Raw genomic sequence first — 20,117 nt, 5'->3', positions numbered from 1 at the left:
TCTGACTCCTGTTCTGCCTTTTGAGACCTTAGGAACCATAAGTAGACCTGCATTCTGGGAACGCAGTGTTCGAGTGGGGTAATAAGGTACTATGAGCTCTTTAAGATAAGAAGGTGCCTGGCCATTTATGGCTTTGTAAGTAAGGAGGAGAATTTCAAATTTTATTCTAAACTTTACAGGGAGTCTCCTCCTTGAACTGCCACCTTATCGTGGTGGAGGAGTTTGAGTATTCAATTCAATTCAATTCAATTTTATTTGTATAGCGCCAAATCACAACAGAAGTTGTCTCAGGACACTTTCCATATAGAGCTGGTACAGACCAAGCTCTTTTATCTACAAAGAAACCAACAAGTACCCAAATGATCCAAGAGGCTATGTTGTCCGGGGCTTAATGCCCCTGGTAGGGTCTCCCAAGGCAAACAGGTTCTAGGTGACGGGTCAGACTAAGAGCAGTTCAGAAAGCCCCTATGAAAGACATCAAATCAAGGAAGCGTACGTCGCCCAGATTGGCGTCACCGAGGCCCCACCCTGGAGCCAGGCCTGGGGTTGGGGCTCGCAGGCGAGCGCCTGGTGGCCGGGTCTTTGCCCACGGGACCCGGCCGGGCACAGCCCGAAGGAGCGAGTGGGCCCGCCTTCCCGTAGGCCCACCACCCGCAGGAAGGATCAGAAGGGGCCGGTGCTATGTGGAATGGGTAGCAGTCGTGGGCGGGGGCCCCGACGACCCAAACCCTGGACAACCTCTGGCTATGGGGACATGGAATGTCACCTAGTGTGGGAGGTTGAGCGGTACCGGCTAGAGATATTCGGGCTCACCTCCACGCACAGTCTGGGCTCTGGAACCCAACTCCTTGAGAGAGGCTGGACTCTCTTCTACTCTGGAGTTGACCGCGGTGAGAGGCGGCGAGCTGGTGTGGGCTTGCTTATAGCCCCCCAGCTCAGCCGCCATGTGTTGGAGTTCTCCCTGCTGAGCGAGAGGGTCGCTTCCCTGCGCCTTCGGGTTGGGGATAGGTCTCTCACTATTGTTTCGGCCTACGGGCTGAACAGTAGCGTAGAGTACCCGGCCTTCTTGGAGTCCCTGGGAGGGGTATTGGAAAGTGCTCCAACCGGGGACTCCATTGTTCTGCTGGGAGACTTCAATGCTCACGTGGGCAGCGACAGTGACACCTGGAGGGGTGTGATTGGGAGGAACGGCCTCCCCGATCTGAACCCGAGTGGTGTTCTGTTATTGGATTTCTGTGCTAGTCACAGTTTGTCCATAATGTACACCATGTTCAAGCATAAGGGTGTCCATCAGTGCACGTGGCACCAGGACACCCTAGGCCGGAGGTCAATGATCGACTTTGTAGTCGTATCATCTGACCTTCGGCGTTATGTCTTGGACACTCGGGTAAAGAGAGGGGCTGAGCTGTCAACTGATCACCACCTGGTGGCGAGTTGGATTCGCTGGCAGGGGAAGAAGCAGGACAGACTTGGCAGACCCAAACGTACTGTGAGGGTCTGTTGGGAACGTCTGGCGGAACCTGCTGTCAGGGAAGTTTTCAACTCCCACCTCCGGGAGAGCTTCAACCAGATTTCGAGGGAGGTTGGAGACATTGAGTCCGAATGGACCATGTTCTCCACTTCCATTGTTGATGCAGCCGTCCGTAGCTGTGGCCGTAAAGTCGGCGGTGCCTGTCGTGGCGGCAACCCCCGAACCCGGTGGTGGACACCGGAAGTAAGGGATGCCGTCAAGCTGAAGAAGGAGTCCTATCGGGCCTGGTTGGCTCATGGGACTCCTGAGGCAACTGACGGGTACCGGCAGGCCAAGCGTGCGGCAGCTCTGGCGGTTGTAGAAGCAAAAACTTGGGTCCGGGAGGAGTTCGGGGAGGCCATGGAGGAGGACTACGGTCCCTGTACAACCGGTCCGTATTGCCAGCAGTAAGTCGGACCTGTTCCCGGTGCATGTTGGACTCCGGCAGGGCTGACCTTTGTCACCGGTTCTGTTCATCATTTTGTATGGACAGAATTTCTAGGCGCAGCCAGGGGCCGGAGGGGGTTCAGTTCAGGACATTATCCTTTCGATAACAGCATTTGAGCTTCTGATGTGACATCAGAGGAAAATGACCTCCATTTTTCCCTGTCAGTCATGTAATCAGCATGAGCAAACATCATTTGAAGCTATCATTGAAAGAGTAAACACACTCACTGGACAATAGCTATCTTTTTTTTTTTTTTTTTCTTGCTCGCTGACTTGATTGAAAACTCCGTTGCCAGCTAACTTGTTTTAAAACAAAAACCCTGTAAAAAGGTTTTAAGTAATCACATGATCACTACATGATTTGTCAAAAGACAGAGGCTAAATATTCATGTCCAAGGTATGTGGAAATACAATGTTTTTCTTGTGCTGTAGGGCAGAGTTATTAGCCTTAATATCACATTAGTACACTGTATTTGTTCAGACTAACCAGTATGAGTGAAAAGACCAAGGTGTGTTGCTTTGTGTGTGTGCATGTGTGTTCTCTCTACAAAGGAAGGAATAAGCAGTGTGTGTGCTTCCCCTCTGCTCTCCAAAGCCCATCTGTAAAGACTCAGAGAGCAGGAAAATAGAACATACAAATCTATCAACACAGTTTCACAATGAAAAAATGACTGGTGGCTTCTTTGATCTGTAACTTAAAAGAAAAATAGTGATGAAGATCGTAGCTTGCTGGAAAGTCCCCTCATGTCAAAGCCCCCGTCAGTTGGACTAGTTTTACTTTTGGAGTGATTGTTGAGCCTTGTGTTCACTCTCAGTTCACTGCTCAGGATAATTGCAGCTCAAACATGTAGATTAGAGGTTGTCAGTACAGTATGTGGATTAAAAGCAGGGCGAGAACCAGTCATTTGCTGCCACGTGCTGCTGTAGCTCGTGCTAATGGATCTGGCCCTGGAGCTTAGCCCCGGTGCTTGCTCATGTGGAAAATATTGAGGATCTGTACATTAAGAGTATGGTCCTGACCTGCTTTATATGGAAAGTGTCCTGAGACAACTTCTGTTGTACTTTGGAGTTATATACATGAAATTGAATTGAAGGCCATGTAACTCAATGCAGTTTTTAATCTCAGCAAATTTTCACAATATCAAAGCCATAAGGAGCATGTGGACAGTGGTAAGGGTGGTGGGACAAGTCAGGGCAGGGTGCCAGAAAATCTCCCTATTTTCGAATCCCGGTGTCGATAGGTTTGTGTTATTGACTAGGAACATGTTACAACAGTATTTACGTGACTGAATCACATGACTTCAGAGATTCATAGGTGTCAACAGAGCTTCACTGCTGTTCAGGACCACAATATTAGCTATGGAAGTAAAATAATAGAAATCACCAATCAAGATACCATAAAATAGTAGTAGAGGCTGCATATTTTCTTTTCAGAGGAAGAATGTTAAATAGTGCTAAATTGATTAATTCATTTATGTTTTCCTAAGTGATTAAGGCCATTTTCTGGTTCCAGCCTCTCTAATGTGAGGGGTTGACTGCATTCCTGTTCATCACATTGTAAAATGAGTATTGTTTGGACTGCTTGTTAGAAACATAGACATAGACAATTTGAAGTGCTTTGTGTAATGGAGAGAAATGATTACAAGATTTTTTTTTTTTTAAACAAAATAAGGGAAATTAAATCAATCAAATAGAAAAAAATTGATAAGGTACACTGAACAAAAATATAAATGCAACACTTGTTTTTGCTTCCATTTTTCATGAGCTGAACTCAAAGATCTAAAGCATTTTCTATATACACAAAAGATCCATTTCTCTCAAATATTGTTCACAAATCTGTCTAAGCCTACGTTTACACTTAGGGAAAATGTATATGTTTTCATGCGGCGTGTGAAGTACATTCAGTGGTCAACTGCACAGTCTGTTGCAAAAGAACTTTACAATTCTCAACAGTCTGAAATCTAACGGTTTTAACAACTGATGTTTGTAGATACACGGCTGAAAATAAGCATTCAGAGTTGTCCATATTCAAGTTGTAAACATGGACTGTGTGATATAACCTGGACACAAACCTGTCATGGTGGAAAGACCAGGTTTAAAATCAACATGAGACTCAGGCTATGTCGTTCAGTTTATTCATACTAAGAAAAGTCAGCATATCAACATGGTCTCGTGTGAGACTTGCTCTCTTCTGGGAGCAGATATTTCCTGCTGCTGAGAAGATTCGCTCTGCTGGGGTGGATGTTGCAGGAATGCACAAAAGGGATCTTGCTACGTTGGACAGTGTGGGAAAACGCCCCTCATTTTCTCTCCACCAGCTGAGTGGGTCATCCTTTTTGGCTATTGGTGCCTCTGTGAAGAACATCTGAACTTCCTTCCTTCTTCCTCACTCAGGCTGTCAGTGTCGGACTGAAGCAGGTTATCCAGCGCTGACTTTACCCCTGAGACATTACCCCTCCTCTTCGGCTGTAGCTCAGGGTCATCATGTATCCCAGTCTCAGCCTTTGCTTCTTTTATGGCAAGAACTTCAATTGTGCTTTGCACCCTTGTGCCATCTTCAGGAGAGATAAACTTCATCTTTCGGAATCTTGGGTCGATGGCAGCTGCAAGAACAAGTAGGTTGTCTCTCTCTGCAGACACAGTGTTAAGATTCTCCCACCTCTCACTTATTCCTTTTCCTGCAATGGCTCGAAAGGCTTTTCCTGCGCTCGTCTCAAACTGTGCTTGCTGTATGGACCGTTGCAGGCCTTTGACCAGCTGTGGAAGACATGAAGCAGTAGCATACTTCTGTCCACTGAGGAAAACGGTTGCACATTCAAAAGGCCCCAACCCTTGCACAAGCTCTTCAAGTAGCACCCACTGCTCTGGTTTGAGGTCACAGTAGTGCTTGCTTCTTGGTGTTACCTCAGGGTCAGAGAGGGTTGCAGTGACTGGCCACCGCTGCTCCAGGAGTCTCTCCACCATGTAATACGTACTATTCCATCGCGTAGTTATGTCCTGGATCAGCTTGTGCTCTGCTGTGTTCATTTTTTGCTGCTTCTTCTTCAGTTTTGAATTTTTCCAGCTCACTTCTCCTAAAGTGCTCCACTAAGTTTCTTGCAGCACCAGTAGCTTTGTTGATGCTGGGCTCTTTGAGGGCACTGTTTACGATAAATTGGAGAGTGTGCCCAGCACAACGGACTGAAAACCAACCATGTTTTTCTTCCAGGAGTCGAGCTGCCGCCACCATGTTAGACCCGTTGTCGTGTACTTTTGCTTTAATTTTGCTAGGCAAGATGTCAAATTTCTCTATCACCTCTTCCATCCATAACATGATGCTGGCAGCAGTATGCCTCTCCTCCAGAGGTAGAGTGGCGAGGTTCAAAGTCTTCATTTGCCAGTCTTTGGTAATGAAGTGACACGAAACTCCAAGATATGCCTCTGTGGCACGGCTGGTCCAAACATCGCACGTCAGTGTGAGGGAGCTGTTGACCTCTTTTAGGATGTCCTTTACCTTTAAACACAAAAGTTGATTTTTGTAAATATTTAAAGTGCAAAAACCTACATGTCAACAGAAACTATTCAACATATAAGTTTTACAGTTTTAATAATTGCAGCTACTCTATGATTTTACCAAAATTATGTATTTCAGCTATTTTAATATATATATGTAAATATGTAATATATGAATTGAATATATAATTGCTTTTAAATGACATTTGTGATTGCTTGTATGAAATGTGTGATTGTTTATATGAATTATGAAATGTGTGTGTGTGTTTGTGTGTATTTTAAACAATTACCTTCAGAAACGTTGTACTGTATTTCTGCTCCATCAAGTGGGTGAAATGGGTCCTGGATGGCAGGATGTAGTCGGGGTTGAACTGGACTATCATCTGTTGAAACCCGGCACCATCGACCATGGAGAGCGGCCTCATATCACAGATCAGCATCTGCAGTACTGACTCAGTGAGGGCAGTCGCCTGTTGCGGGGTGCACGTCTGCCTCTTTTGCAGGAAGGGGTCCATGGTGCCCCTCTTCTTCGGACTGCATGCATTTAATTTAAAATACGTTTGTCAGGCACAGTCTGGCATAACGCTCAAGCTCTCTTTTATAGCGAAAATATGGTTATAAAATGTACAATGTATGTCATAAAAACCGTATTGGCTTGAATATTACTTGAATCTTACCGAGGCAAGTCAGACTCCGTTTCGTTCAACTGCCCGACGTGCTTTCTCTTTAAATGTTCGTGCATCACCGAGGTACTGCCATGATACGCAAGGTCTGCTTTGCAAACCTTGCAAGTAGTCTTTTTATTCGCTGTATCCAGGCTAAAATGCTCCCAAACTTTAGAAGTTTTGGTATGTGTACCTGATGTTGACACCGCCATCTCCGTATATTACCGCTCAGAGACAAAGACGCTATTGTGCATGAGCGACTCTCGGCAGAGATTATAATCAGGTGAGATGCCTCACTCTGTTGGAAAAACGCATCTGGCGACAATAGTCGACAATGGAATTCATTGTCGACTATTTCTATTATTGATTTTTGTCGACAACGTCGACTAATCGTTGCAGCCCTACATGTAAGCGACCTATGTTTACACTCGCGCCCATAGGTTTGGCATAGTTATGATGCGCTCGACGGCGTTTTTATCCAGGTTCATGTAAATGACAACATTTTTGAAAACGATGTTATTTTTGAAAGCGGAGGGGCTAAAATATCCGTTTTCCAAAATACCCTGCTACATGTAAACATAGGGTAAATCTGTGTTATTGATCACTTCTCCTTTGCCGACATAATCCCTCTCACCTCACAGGTGTGGCATATCAAGGTACTGATTAGACAGCATGATTATTGCACAGGTGTGCCTTAGGCTGGCCACTATAAAAGGCCACTCTGAAATGTTCAGTTTTGCTTTATTGGGGGGGATCTTGCGGGGTCAGAAAACCAGTCAGTATCTGGTGTGACCACCATTTGCCTCTGGCAGTGCAACACATCTCCTTCACATAGAGTTGATCAGGTTGTGGCCTGTGGAATGTTGGTCCACTCCTCTTCAATGGCTGTGCGAAGTTGCTGGATATTGGCAAGAACTAGAACACGCTGTCGTATACGCCGATCCAGAGCATCCCAAACATGCTCAATGGGTGACATGTTCAGTGAGTATGCTGGTCATGCAAGAACTGGGACGTTTTCAGCTTCCAGGAATTGTGTACAGATCCTTGCAACATGGGGCCATGCATTATCATGCTGCAACATGAGGTGATGGTCGTGGATGAATGGCACAACAATGGGCCTCAGGATCTCGTCACGGTATCTCTGTGCATTCAAAATGGCATCAATAAAATGCACCTGTGTTTGTTGTCCATAACATAACGCAGTGCCACGTCGAGACCCCCGATGAGGACAACGAGCATGCAGATGAGCTTCCCTGAGACAATTTCTGACAGTTTGTGCAGAAATTCTTTGGTTATGCAAACCGATTGTTGCAGCAGCTGTCCAGGTGGCTGCACTCAGATGATCTTGTAGGTGAACATGCTGGAAGTGGAGGTCCTAGGCTGGTATGGTTACGTGTGGTCTGCGGTTGTGAGGCTGGTTGAATGTACTGCCAAATTGTCTGAAATGCCTTTGGAGACGGCTTATGGTAGAGAAATGAACATTCAATTCACGGGCAACAGCTCTGGTGGACATTCCTGCAGTCAGCATGCCAATTGCACGCTCCCTCATAACTAACAGCGACATCTGTGGCATTGTGCTGTGTGATGAAACTGAACATTTAAGAGTGGCCTTTTATTATGGCCAGCCTAAGGCACACCTGTGCAATAACCACGCTGTCTAATCAGTACCTTCATATGCCACACCTGTGAGGTGGGATGTCTGCAAAGGAGAAGTGCTCACTAACACAGATTTAGACAGATTTGTGAACAATATTTGAGAGAAATGGATCTTTTTGTATATAGAAAATGTTTTAGTTCTTTGAGTTCAGCTCGTGAAAAATGGGAGCAAAAACAAAAGGGTTGCGTTTATATTTTTGTTCAGTGTACATACATCTGGAAGTGTTCAATTCAATTCAATTCAATTCAATATTCCTTTATTCGTCCCTCGAGGGGAAATTCCGAAATAATCGTTCTTCAAAATTTAATAAAGTGCAGGAGAGATTTTGATCAATCAGGTACAAGACAACAAGAGAGATTTTAGTTTCTATTTGAAAGTCGGTTGGGTATTATTTAAGATCACCAAGATGTCAGTTAGTGTATTCTCACTGAAAGATGTTAAGTTATTTATAAACCAGCAGCAAGACCTAATCTATTTTAGAACTAACTGGAAGTCAGTGTAAAGAGCAGGAGATGAGCTTATTTCTGTTGCTTTCAATGAACTCTGAACAAGTGGAACTGAGTGAACTTCCTTTAAGCCACACAGCACGGACTTACATGCGCTCTATGATCGACTGTTTAAGATTGTGAACATTCATTTTCAATTGTGAAAAAAAGCAGCAGTACTGCAGCTGAGGTTTCCTGTTGGCCCAGGCCGCTGCGCTGATTACACTGCACAACAGGGACAGGAGTAACACAACGTCACTCTCACTGATTAAAAATGAAATGAAGGTCAAGGCAAAATGAGCAAATAATTCAGCAGAGTTCACAACCCATCTCAGCGACAGAGAGTCGTGATTTTCATTCATTTAGACAGCCCACTGAATTAGCTACGAGCACTTTGTGTTTGCACTGTCACCATGGATGTACAGACAGCAACCACATGGATTACTATGTGTGAATGTCATGTTTATGAGGCAAGTTCCATAATTTCTGAGATGATTTATTGATGTTTATGAATTGGAGATGGCACTATCAGGGAGTGTCACACTCATTACAGCATATAGTATTGTGTCAGTGAGTGAATCTTTGCTTTCTGCCAAGACCCTGCTTCTGAAGTCTTTGGGGATCTGCACTTCAGTTTTATTAATCTTAATATTTGGTTTAAGACACCTAATGCTCCTGTTGACTCTGCTGTACAGCAGTCATGATGACTGAAATCTTGTTTTTGTTCTGGATCAATCTCCACGTTCTCCCACTTCATGTCTCTATGTTAAATGTTGTGCTGTTAGCAGAGCTCTTAGTTGGATGACTTTCAGCTGGGCTGTGTCTGCTGTAGCACTCATCATCCCTATCTGTGATAGAGTTTACTTTCTAGTTTACTAAGAATACCCTGTCGTTTTGTTTCATATAATGAGAGCATGACCTGGACTGCTGAATAATATTTTAGTCAGAAGTGTAGTTTATCTCAAATGGTCTCTGCTTACACTCAGTGTAGTGTTGAAAAAAAAAAGTATGCAAGTTATTTCATGACATCATATGATTGATGATTGCAACACATAATTACAGTAACACCTAAAACAAGAAAGGGATGATTATTCCATTGGAAAACACAAGCTCAGTGACTGAATTGATGGAAGTTTTCTTCCTAACTGGCCAACTGCCATAAATCTTTCAGTATTAGTCCGCTATTTGTGCACACAGAATTTTTATCCTCCTTAAATCTGCCAGGGAATGGTGTCTAGGGGCTCTATCTTCGACTCTGCGTGGCGCAAAGTCACGTCTGCTGCGCCGATGGGGCGTGGCAGCGCAGACTTTGATATTTTCGTGCACTGCGCCACCAGCGCATCTCCTCCCCCTTCTCATCTCAGTCCCACCCAGCGGCGCAGCTTGGAAAGAGGGAGGGGAGAAGGCGTGGAGTGGGTTTGACACAGCCGAGTCAAATCGTCACCAATCACAGCAGCTCCTCGCCTCACCTTTAACCTTGGTCAGGCGCATGGCAAGTTTCCAGGAGACTGATGTCACTCATGTCTCCTGACATCCGTTTGTATTACTTTGCACACCCATTTGTATATACTGTTTATTTTTTTATAGTGTGTGTGTGTGTGTGTGTGTGTGTGTGTGTGTGTGTGTGTGTGTGTGTGTGTGTGTGTGTGTGTGTGTGTATATAGAGAGAGAGAGAGAGAGAGAGAGAGAGTGTTTTATATTGTGTTCTATATTTTGTGGTATATTTTGTTTATATATATATTCTCAATATAAATATTTTGTTTTTATATTTGCTTTTTATATATATAGTTCTCTCTCTCTTCTTTCTTTTCTAATTTTATTCTAATTCTATTCTTGTAAAGAGCACTGCAACAAAAGCAATTTCCCCTCAGGAATAAATAAAGGATTTCCGATTCTGATTCTGATGTCTAAATATGAGGTCCTTAGATGGTAAATCCTCCTCCTCCTCAAAGCAATGATGTACTCCATCTTTGTAGATAACGTTAATCACTTACTCACTTACATTCACGATCACTTACGTTTTTCCATGTGTCTGTCTCTCTCTGTCTCTCGAGTGCTCTGAGATAGATGCAGTATATATGCTCTGTAGGATGCCACGGCTGTTTCTGGTTGGCACAGCGACATTAATCGATTAGTTTGCATCCCTGTTTCACCTGTGTACATTCAGTCAGGTTGAGTGACCATTACTCGTGCCGAACACGCTTTCGATGTGGTCAGATGAGATACTGATCAAAATATAGGTCTGACTGTATGTGCTGACTCAGATAGTTGCGTTGAACTGCGGCTGTTGCTAATTACTGATCGCAGTGAAATGCCAGACACTGTGGAAACCTGCCTGTGAGGTGTTGGTGATGTGAGCGCACGACTCCGCCGGTTTACGAAAATCCACTTGCGCCGCTGGTGCACAGAGTTGACCAGGTCTGAGGTGGCGAGCTTTCAGCGCACTTTTACGCCGCCGGCGCAGACCGAAATGGTCAAAAATTCCAATGTGCGGCGTATTATGCCGACACCTCCCCCCTACTGCACCGCAACGTCCATCCTGGTATTTAACAAAATACCAAGTGCACCGTGCGCCTGCCTGCGCTGCTCGAAAATACTACTGCGCCGGCGGTGGAGTCGAAAACAGAGCTCTGGGTCTCATTCCTCTGTTTGACACATTTTAAATCCATGCAAGGTCACTGTACTGCAGTCTGTGTGCGTGTGCACTTGTCATTTTGCAAAAACTATGCAGCTCTTGTGAGTTCATACTGTCTATACATCTTTATATTATCTGTCTTGGTGATGTCTTCTGCTCTTGATGCCTTAAGTGTCAGGTTATTTCATTTTTCGTAGCACGGTGGCACAAGTGGTAACACTGTCGCCTCACAGCTAGAAGGTCCCCGGTTCGAATCCCACTGTGGGCGCTGGTGGCGTGTCCTCCACCATGTCTTCAGTGCCTGCTGCTCGAGGAAAAAGGGGGCCTCTCTGTGTGGAGTTTGCATGCTCTCCCCGTGTTCACCCGCGATTTCCTCCTTAAATAACCCCCACTAAAAACATGCAAGAAGATCACCGCCTGACCAACGGTGACGAAGAAGGATGGGTCCCCGGGCGCGGGCACCGGCATCGGCTGGCAGCTGGCAGCCCACCGCTCCTGTCTGCCCACCGCTCCAGTCTGCCGCGGAGGAACGACGGACCGAGGATGGGTCAAACGCGGAAAAAATAATTTCACATTGTATGGCGTGTGTACAGTCTCCTCCTCCCTGTAGCCTGTGTGTGCTGTGATGAATAAAGTACAAATCTCAATCTTAATAATGCTTGTTGAACCTACATGGTGTCCACAGACTTTATTTATTTATTTAGACTTTTTTATTTATGTCTGTCAGTTGTCTGAGTTTTGTCTTCTTTTCTGGTTCATTTTAGTAAGGCTAGAATATATATACATATTCTTCTAAAAAAAAATCAGTTGTCTACACAGGCTCAAAGTACCTTCGATAGAAAAGGAATTTATTGTTGGTTTAAGGGACTAAGTGATGCAGCTCACATCTGAGAACAGTGTGATATTGTTCAGCTACTTTAGTCTACTTACATGTGAATGCAATTTATTTGGTTGCTGAAACATGATCTTTAATTCAATAGTTTCATCATATCAGCTTATCATCATCATATAGTTTTTTAACTTTGCAGTCCTCCATAATCCTCTCTCTGCTCTCTCTGTTCAGCTACTCAGCGAAAAGATCAGTGGGGCAGAGGGGACAAAGCTGGATGAAGACTTCATAGAGATGGAGAGGGTGAGTCCAGTACAGCTGTCTGCTCAGCAGAAATCATGATCTATGATGAATGCTTCGTGTTACATCTGATAGATCTGGATTGATTTCTTATAGTACATGCAAGAGATAAAAGCTTCTTATGTCAAAGTCCTTTTGAACCCATCTTCATCTGATTAAACACTTGCCAAGAGGAGGAATGTTGGTGATGGTCATTGATATCCCAAATTTTCTGAATTCTACTGTCACCAACAGAGCGACAGTTATTTGGCTGGAGTTTTGGTTTTTAGTTGAAATCAGTGTTTGGTTTGTCATTATTTGCTTTCAGTCTGAGAGTGAAATGAGAAGAGCCACATCAGACTTGTGTCGGTGTGTTCAGTTGGGCTGCCTCCTAAACATCAATGTGATTTGAATCATCAGTCGAGAGTTATCTGCAAGTCATGCCTCATGGTGTTTGAGGATTTCATTAGTGAGCTATGACCAGGATGCACACTTTTTATGTGTTTGACTGTGTGGAAAGATGATGTCAAATCACAGATGATGATCAAAAGCACGAAGGCTTCACAGACAAGGTCTGTGAAGACAGACTGAAATCCCAGTTTGAGTTGTCTTAACTCAAAGCCACATGCACAGATTATTTTTTAAAAATGTTTGATTTAGCCTGTTCTGGATTAAACTAAGGCCATTGCAAGAGGAAGAATAAGAATGGGGAGGTTGGGGGCTTTCCATCTTGGGCAACTGAATCATTAACTGACTGAATTGAATGTTCAGTTCCCAAATATCCCATTAGATGGAAAAATACTCACATGTAACTACTACCTTCTGAATGACTTTTTGTCAATAAATGTTACAGCTAGCGTTCTTCATACGGCCACAGCAAAACACATCAAATACATTAGTTGCTTTTTATTTTATTTTATTTTATTTTTTTTTTTTGAGAAGTTAAAAATCTGGGAGATTTATGGGAGAAATATTAAACAGGAGGACAGTGGGACAGAGGGGTAAAATACAGGAGAATCCCAGGCTGACAGGTCTGTATACCTGTAGTATCTTCTTTTTTATGTTCTTGTCTTGCTCCCATCAGAAAATTGAGGTGACCAACAAGTCAGTGTTTGAACTCTTGTCCAAAACAACAGAATACCTCCAGCCTAACCCAGGTAAAAAAAAAAAATAAAAAAAAAAAAGATGGATCATGTTATTTTTTTAAGAATTTGCTGTTCTTTTATTTACCAATACAACACTGTCTTGCAAAAATAATCATATTCATTGTCCATAGCTTCTCGAGCCAAACTAAACATGCTGAATACAGTGTCTAAGATCCGAGGGCAGGTGAAGACCACTGGCTACCCTCAGACTGAAGGCCTGCTGGGAGACTGCATGCTGCGCTATGGCCATGAACTGGGAGAGGACTCTGTCTTTGGTACCAATTCTCATATTACAGAAAATAGTGGCCAAGATTATATAGTTCTGATTCCAAAAAGGTGTTGGGTTGCTGTGTAGAAACAGAATTCAATCAATTGCAATCAATTAAAACAGCACATCACTGATGATGCTCGTTCAAAGACCCTTCTATTTGAAACAGGCTTATAGTAGAAACAGGCCTTTATTCTTCTGTGCGTGCATGTGATGTGTGTGTGTGTGTGTGTGTGTGTGTGTGTGTGTGTGTGTGTGTGTGTGTGTATAGATAGATAGATAGATAGATAGATAGATAGATAGATAGATAGATAGATAGATAGATAGATAGATAGATAGATAGATAGATGTTTAATTTCAATTGGGAGAGTTTATATATTACTCGAATAAACAAACAAAATAAACTCACAAAATGTCAGACCATGAAATTTGCAAAATCAAACAACAGAAGTCACTCAAAAAAAAATATGTCTGTGTGCATGTGTGTGCGTGCGTGCGCATGGATGCATAAGTGCATGCATGTGTATGTATATGTCTTCAAATGATTTTTTTTTTTTTTTTATGTTACAGTGTCCCGCTAAAAGACCATGTTAAATGAAACGATGTGATTTGTCTCTCTGTCCTGTAGGCTGTGCTTTGGTGGATATGGGTGAGGCCATGAGGCAGATGGCAGATGTGAAGGACTCCTTGGACATAAACGTCAAATTAAACTTTATTGACCCCCTTCAGAATGTACAGGACAAGGACCTCAAAGAGATCATGGTACATTACAGGAGCCTGCATCTGTTCATTTGATCCAACTATTAATTCCACGCCACGTCTCAGTCTGTTTGTTTAGTCTGCACCAGAGATGATTGACAGTTTTCACGGCAGCCCAGACAAACTGGACCAAATGGGCAAACACCAAAGTTGGCAAAGTCTTCAATTAAGTCCATAAATTCACAAAAGCACATAAACCTAATGTCATTCATACCTTTGCTCTACTGGTGACAAACACCAAAAATATGAATTTGGATTTTGTGTCATCATTCAGTGCCATGTAATCACATACATTTGGCAAAAAATAACGATTTAACAGCATTTAACGTTATGTTTCAGAATATATAAAATTCTGTCTGTAAGCACATGCCAGTGCATACAGGCATACTGTATGTAAAGTATATTTGCATAAGTAGTGTTAATACATTTGACAAAAAAAAGATTCCATTATATTGACATGTTCCTGTTCTTATTTGCAGCACCACTTGAAGAAGCTGGAGGGCCGTCGGTTAGACTTTGACTACAAGAAGAAGCGTCAGGGGAAGATCGCAGATGAGGAGATCCAGCAAGCTGTGGAGAAGTTTGAGGAAAGCAAAGAACTGGCTGAAAGGAGCATGTTCAACTTCCTGGATAATGATGTAAGAGAAGAATGAACAGAGCAACTGGCAATTTAATGTCAACCTAAACATCATAACCAGAGACATGTAAATCTCTAGAATAATATGAATTTGAGAATTTAACACCCTAACAGAGGCATGATAGACGATGTGACTGGATGATGGATGTCATGCAGCTTAATGCAGTTAAATTTTGCACATTTACTCTTAAGTATTGCAAATGTCTGGCCAGTGTTGCCTGATGAAAGTGGCTCATGTATGTCATGAGATTCAAGCAATTTATTCATTTTGCCATCATATTTTTGCATGTTAAACATCAATAAGTCTATGCAATGTTCACAAAAGTGATGAAAACGTAATGGTGCGTGCGTGTGTGCGTGTTTGTTTGTGTGTTTGATTGTGTTTACACATTGGGGTTGTGGCCAATAGGTGGAGCAGGTGAGCCAGCTGTCAGCACTGATCGATGCAGCTGTAGAGTACCACCAGCAGTCATGTGAAATCCTGGAGGAGCTGAGCAGAAAGCTGCAGAAGACGTAAGGAATGTCTCATACTTGAAGCCACCCTTCACTTTTACTCTGCAGGGTTCACTTTCTGACAATCACAATCTCATTCTTCGTAACACATTAACAGTTATTCAGCTACTCAATAGCATAAAGAACATACCTGGGAGGCTGAATAGGCTAAATTAACACAACAAGCCGGCGAGTCCAACAAGTAAATTACCAGTAAGCAAGTTCACCAAGCTGCTCATTCCACATCACTGAATCCATTGAATTCTTCATTCTTGGTGTCACTTCTGAACAACTCTGCCAGCTCCAGAGGAAGATGAAGTGCTGTCTCCTCTTCTGCGAGGCTGTCGTCAGACTCGATATTCAGCATTCAGTTCATTTTTTCAGTTGTACAGGAGCAGCATATAATTGTAACAAGCCTAGAGCACCCTCTCGCGGCTGCAGACGGTAATGTTTACTCCTTGGTTCATGTCAGTCAGTATGAATTAACATTTAAAAACATATACCGCCTATCCCTTTCGGGGTTGCGGGGGGCTGGAGCCTATCCCAGCTACAATGAGTGAGAGGCGGGGTACACCCTGAACCGGTCGCCAGCCGATTGCAGGGCAACATGTAAGGACAAACAACCATTTACACTCACATTCACACCTACGGACAATTTAGAGTCATCAATTAACCTAATGAGCATGTTTTTGGTCTGTGGGAGGGAGCCGGAGTACCCGGAGAGAACCCACGCATGCACGGGAAGAACATGCAAACTTCACACAGAAAGGCCCCGCCTGACCCGGGGATCGAACCGGCAACCTTCTTGCTGTGAGGCACACGCACTACCTGCTGCGCCACTGTGCAGCCCCATTTAAAAACATGTTGAATTATATTTATTTTGATATATAAGTCACACCTGACTATAAATTGCATGACCAGCCAAACTAAGAAAAAAAGTGCAACTGAATGTCATACAGTTCATGCCACTGGTTCTCAGCACGTGACCAGCATGTTCTTTGTCAGTTTGGGGCCATAATGGAGATACATCCATACTGACATACTACATGTCTTGATACCATGTCCAGTGCATTTCAGTACCAGTACCCAAATAAATCAAAATGCATTCAGTAACCACATCTTTCAAAATTCATAAACCATGTTCATCACCAAGCTGTGGTGTAAAACTTTGGAATGTACACTACCGCTCAAAAGTTTGGGATCACTTGCAAATCTCTTTGTTTTCCAAAGAAAAACACATTTTCATGCATTTCACGAACATTTTTTTCCATTTCACAAACATTTTTATCCATTTCACAAACAATTAAAATTAATCAGATGATTTTCAAAGAATGATCTACATTTTTGCATAGAGGCCTACTATCAACAACTGTCAGTCCTCTGCATCAATCTCCTGGTATGGCTGCTAATCCAAGTTAATCATTTTATAAGGCTAATTGATTATTAGAAAACCCTTTTGCAATTGTGTTGCACAGCTGAAAACGGTTGAACTAATAAGGGAGCACAAAAGGGAGCATGGCATTCTTTAGGTTAGTTTATTGTCTGAAGCATCAGCAGTTGTTTGTTTGTTTACAGGCTCGAAATGGCCAGGAAGAAAGAACTTCCTTTAGAGACCCGTCAGTCTATTGTTGTGCTTAGAAAGGAAGGCTATTCAATGCGAGAAATTGCAAAAAAAACTTAAAATCTCTTACCATGCTGTTAACTACTCCCTTCAGAGAGCAGCACAAACTGGGTCTAACAAGGACAGAAAAAGGAGTGGGAGGCCCCGATGCACAACTGTGCAATAAGACAAATATCTGAGAGTGTGTAGTTTAAGACAAAGACGCCTCACAGGTCGTCAACTGGCAGCTGCACTAAATAATACCCGTCAAACACCAGTGTCAGTATCAACAGTGAAGCGGCGACTTCAGGATGCTGGACTTCATGGCAGGATTGCCAAGAAAAAGCCATATCTCAGACTGGCCAATAAAAAGAAAAGACTGAGATGGGCAAAGGAGCACAGGCATTGGACACTGGAAGAGTGGAAGAAGGTGTTGTAGACAGATGAGTCCAAGTTTGTGGTCTTTGGATCAAACAGAAGAACATTTGTGAGACGCAGAACAAATGAAAAGATGCAAGAACAGTGCTTAATACCATCGGTCAAGCATGGTGGAGGCAGTGTGATGGTCTGGGGGTGCTTTGGAGGTGGTAAAATAGGTGATTTGTACAGGGTGGAAGGGACCTTGAGGAAGGAAAGCTATCACAAGATTTTGCAAAGTCATGCCATACCCTGTGGACAGCACTTGATTGGGGCCAATTTCATCCTACAACAGGATAATGACCCAAAACACACCTCCAAAATGTGTCAGCAATATTTAAAGAATAAGCAGTCAGCCAGAATTCTGACTGTAATGGAGTGGCCAGCACAGTCTCCAGATCTGAACCCTATTGAGCTGTTGTGGGAGCAGCTTGACCGTAAGGTACGGATGAAGACCCCATCAAGCCAATCCATCTTGTGGGAGATGCTCCAGGAAGCATGGGGTGAAATCTCATCAGATTACCTTGAAAAATTGACAGCTAGAATGCCTAAGGTCTGCCAGGCCGTAATTGCTGCAAAAGGTGTTTTTTTTTTTGATGAAAGCAAAGTCTGAAGTACACATTCATCATTTCCATTAAAATCATTATTTCTAACTCTGACAATGTCATCATGTCCTGTTCATTTGTTATATTTCCTATTCAGACTAATCTCATGTATGTTTCCATGGAAAACAAGAAAATTTCCAAGTGATCCCAAACTTTTGAGCGGTAGTGTATGTTCAAGACTTAACATATGACAAACTAACATGTATATTAATAAGACTGCAGTTTACTATGTTCTGCTACAATGACTTCTAAGAAAAAAGGAAAAATAAAAATACATAAAGAGCAAACTGGGACATGCAACAAATGAGTGCCTATATATATATATATATATATATATATATATATATATATATATATATATATATATATATATATATATATATATATATATATATATATATATATATATATATATATATATATATAAACCTGATTTTGGACTCATGTCTGACATTCTCTAACTGTAATAGTTTCTAGATAATTAACATGGAACCATTTTTTGTCCCCTCATGAACCAGTGGAGATTGCTGGAGCTGCTTAAAAAATTCACACAGTCTTAACCTTAATGGTGAATCAGTGACACATCACTCCATTTCTTTATTTTGCCTAATGCAAGAAGTGTTTTTTCACTCTGCTATTTTTTCATCCCAGGATATCCACAACCAGCAGCCGGCCTAAGAGGGAGTTCAAACCAAAGTCCATTAGGAGCAGCATGGAGGCCCTGGACAGTCAGCACAATGGCGTTTCCTACCACTCCTCACTCAAATCCTCTGGTACGGTTGTTGAATATCAGTCTTAGTTTTATGTGTCTTTGTTTTCTTTCCTCTTATTTTCTCTGTTTGACTCATCTTCAGTTTGCTTTGACTTCTAGTGGATGTTTTTTTCTGTTATCCCTTACAGATATCCAGACCAACCACACAATCAATGGAAAAAGTAGGTATTCCTTTATACACTGTTTAGGTGCACTCATCCTTTTGGGCCTGGGTTAACTTATTGGCTGTTACATTATGTGTGCTCACCACCTGGCATTGATGTCTCATATCCAGATATAATGTGTCTGGATCACATGTCAACCTCATCAAATGCACTGTGCTCCTCTTCCCTCACTAAATACAGCTTACCACTGTCAGAGTATTTCCATCTTTTGAAACTGGCAGTAAACATTTCTCTTGTTCCCCGTTCAACAGTATCCTGACACAGCCTTTTTGTTTGTTTGTTGCTTTGTGAGCTGTCTGTGTGCTTTTTAATGACACAAATTATTGAGCATGAAACAAACCCAAGCTGTAATCAATATGTGAATCAAGATCAGAGAGCGTGCACATTTGTGGGCACTTGACACTTGTTGTGTGAGCACAATACTGGTTTGTGTACACTCAGTTCCACATCTCATCTTAATTTTCTGCAATAAAAGAAGCCCTCTCACTCCAATCTGGAGATGTAATTCAGCTTGTGTCCCAGCTACTTCAACACTATAACTTAAATATTTAAAAAGACTTCAAGTGGAAACAAAAAGAGTGACAAGTCTCCCTGTTGATGAAGGATCTTGCCTGCATGACATTTTGAAGCCCCACACACTCTAGCTAAACAACAGCTGAGTGCTGGCAAACAGCTGACGCCAGCAGCAAGTTAACAGTGTTTGGAGTCCCTCAGATACACTTTTAATTGCATCACACGGATACTGTCCGTCTGTGAAGCTAAAATGAGCTAATGTAATGTCAGCTCATTAGCAATTTAGATGATATCTGATATCTTTAGTTTCAGTGGACAGATGAGATCTGCAGTTTGTCATTATTGCCAAAAGTGAAAAGCTATGTAGCAGTTATCACAAAAAAAGCTTACTTTAAGTGTAACACTGGCATGTTGTAGGTTGCCACTTTAAGATCACGATTCTGTTTTCACTCAAAACTTGTTCAGCTCTTTCAAGTCTGTCCTTGATTTACAGATTAGTGGTCAGTGGAAGTTAGATGAGTTCAGATTATTTTGCTGATTATATTGTGAAATGCACGTTTGACCACTTTTAAAGTGGAGTCAGTGCAGCTGTAATTCCCCGGCACACATGTTGAGACCAGGGGCTCTATTTTCGACTCCGCCGCCGGCGCAGTAGTATTTTCGACCGGCGCAGGCAGGCGTATGGCGCACTTGGTATTTTGGTAAACTGAGGCGTACAGAGGTGTACCAGGATGGGTGTTGTGGTG

At 42.8% G+C, this 20,117-nt stretch overlaps 1 protein-coding gene across 2 annotated transcripts in view; it reads left to right on the top strand.

Moving 5' to 3' along the window:
- The window catches only part of sh3gl3a (SH3-domain GRB2-like 3a), a 48,300-nt gene that overhangs the window by 21,962 nt on the left and 6,221 nt on the right, over positions 1–20,117 (top strand). For both annotated transcript variants that reach the window (XM_070973980.1, XM_070973908.1), the window contains exons 2-9: positions 11,955–12,023; positions 13,084–13,156; positions 13,276–13,419; positions 14,041–14,174; positions 14,651–14,809; positions 15,218–15,321; positions 18,574–18,695; positions 18,823–18,855. In XM_070973980.1, the coding sequence (XP_070830081.1) occupies positions 11,955–12,023; positions 13,084–13,156; positions 13,276–13,419; positions 14,041–14,174; positions 14,651–14,809; positions 15,218–15,321; positions 18,574–18,695; positions 18,823–18,855 (838 nt within the window). The remainder of the gene's footprint in view (positions 1–11,954; positions 12,024–13,083; positions 13,157–13,275; positions 13,420–14,040; positions 14,175–14,650; positions 14,810–15,217; positions 15,322–18,573; positions 18,696–18,822; positions 18,856–20,117) is intronic.

Source organism: Chaetodon trifascialis, chromosome 1 (assembly GCF_039877785.1).
Source record: "Chaetodon trifascialis isolate fChaTrf1 chromosome 1, fChaTrf1.hap1, whole genome shotgun sequence".
NCBI lineage: Eukaryota > Metazoa > Chordata > Actinopteri > Chaetodontiformes > Chaetodontidae > Chaetodon > Chaetodon trifascialis.
Note: the sequence above shows the minus strand (reverse complement) of the source record. Positions and strands in the feature narration are given on the sequence as shown.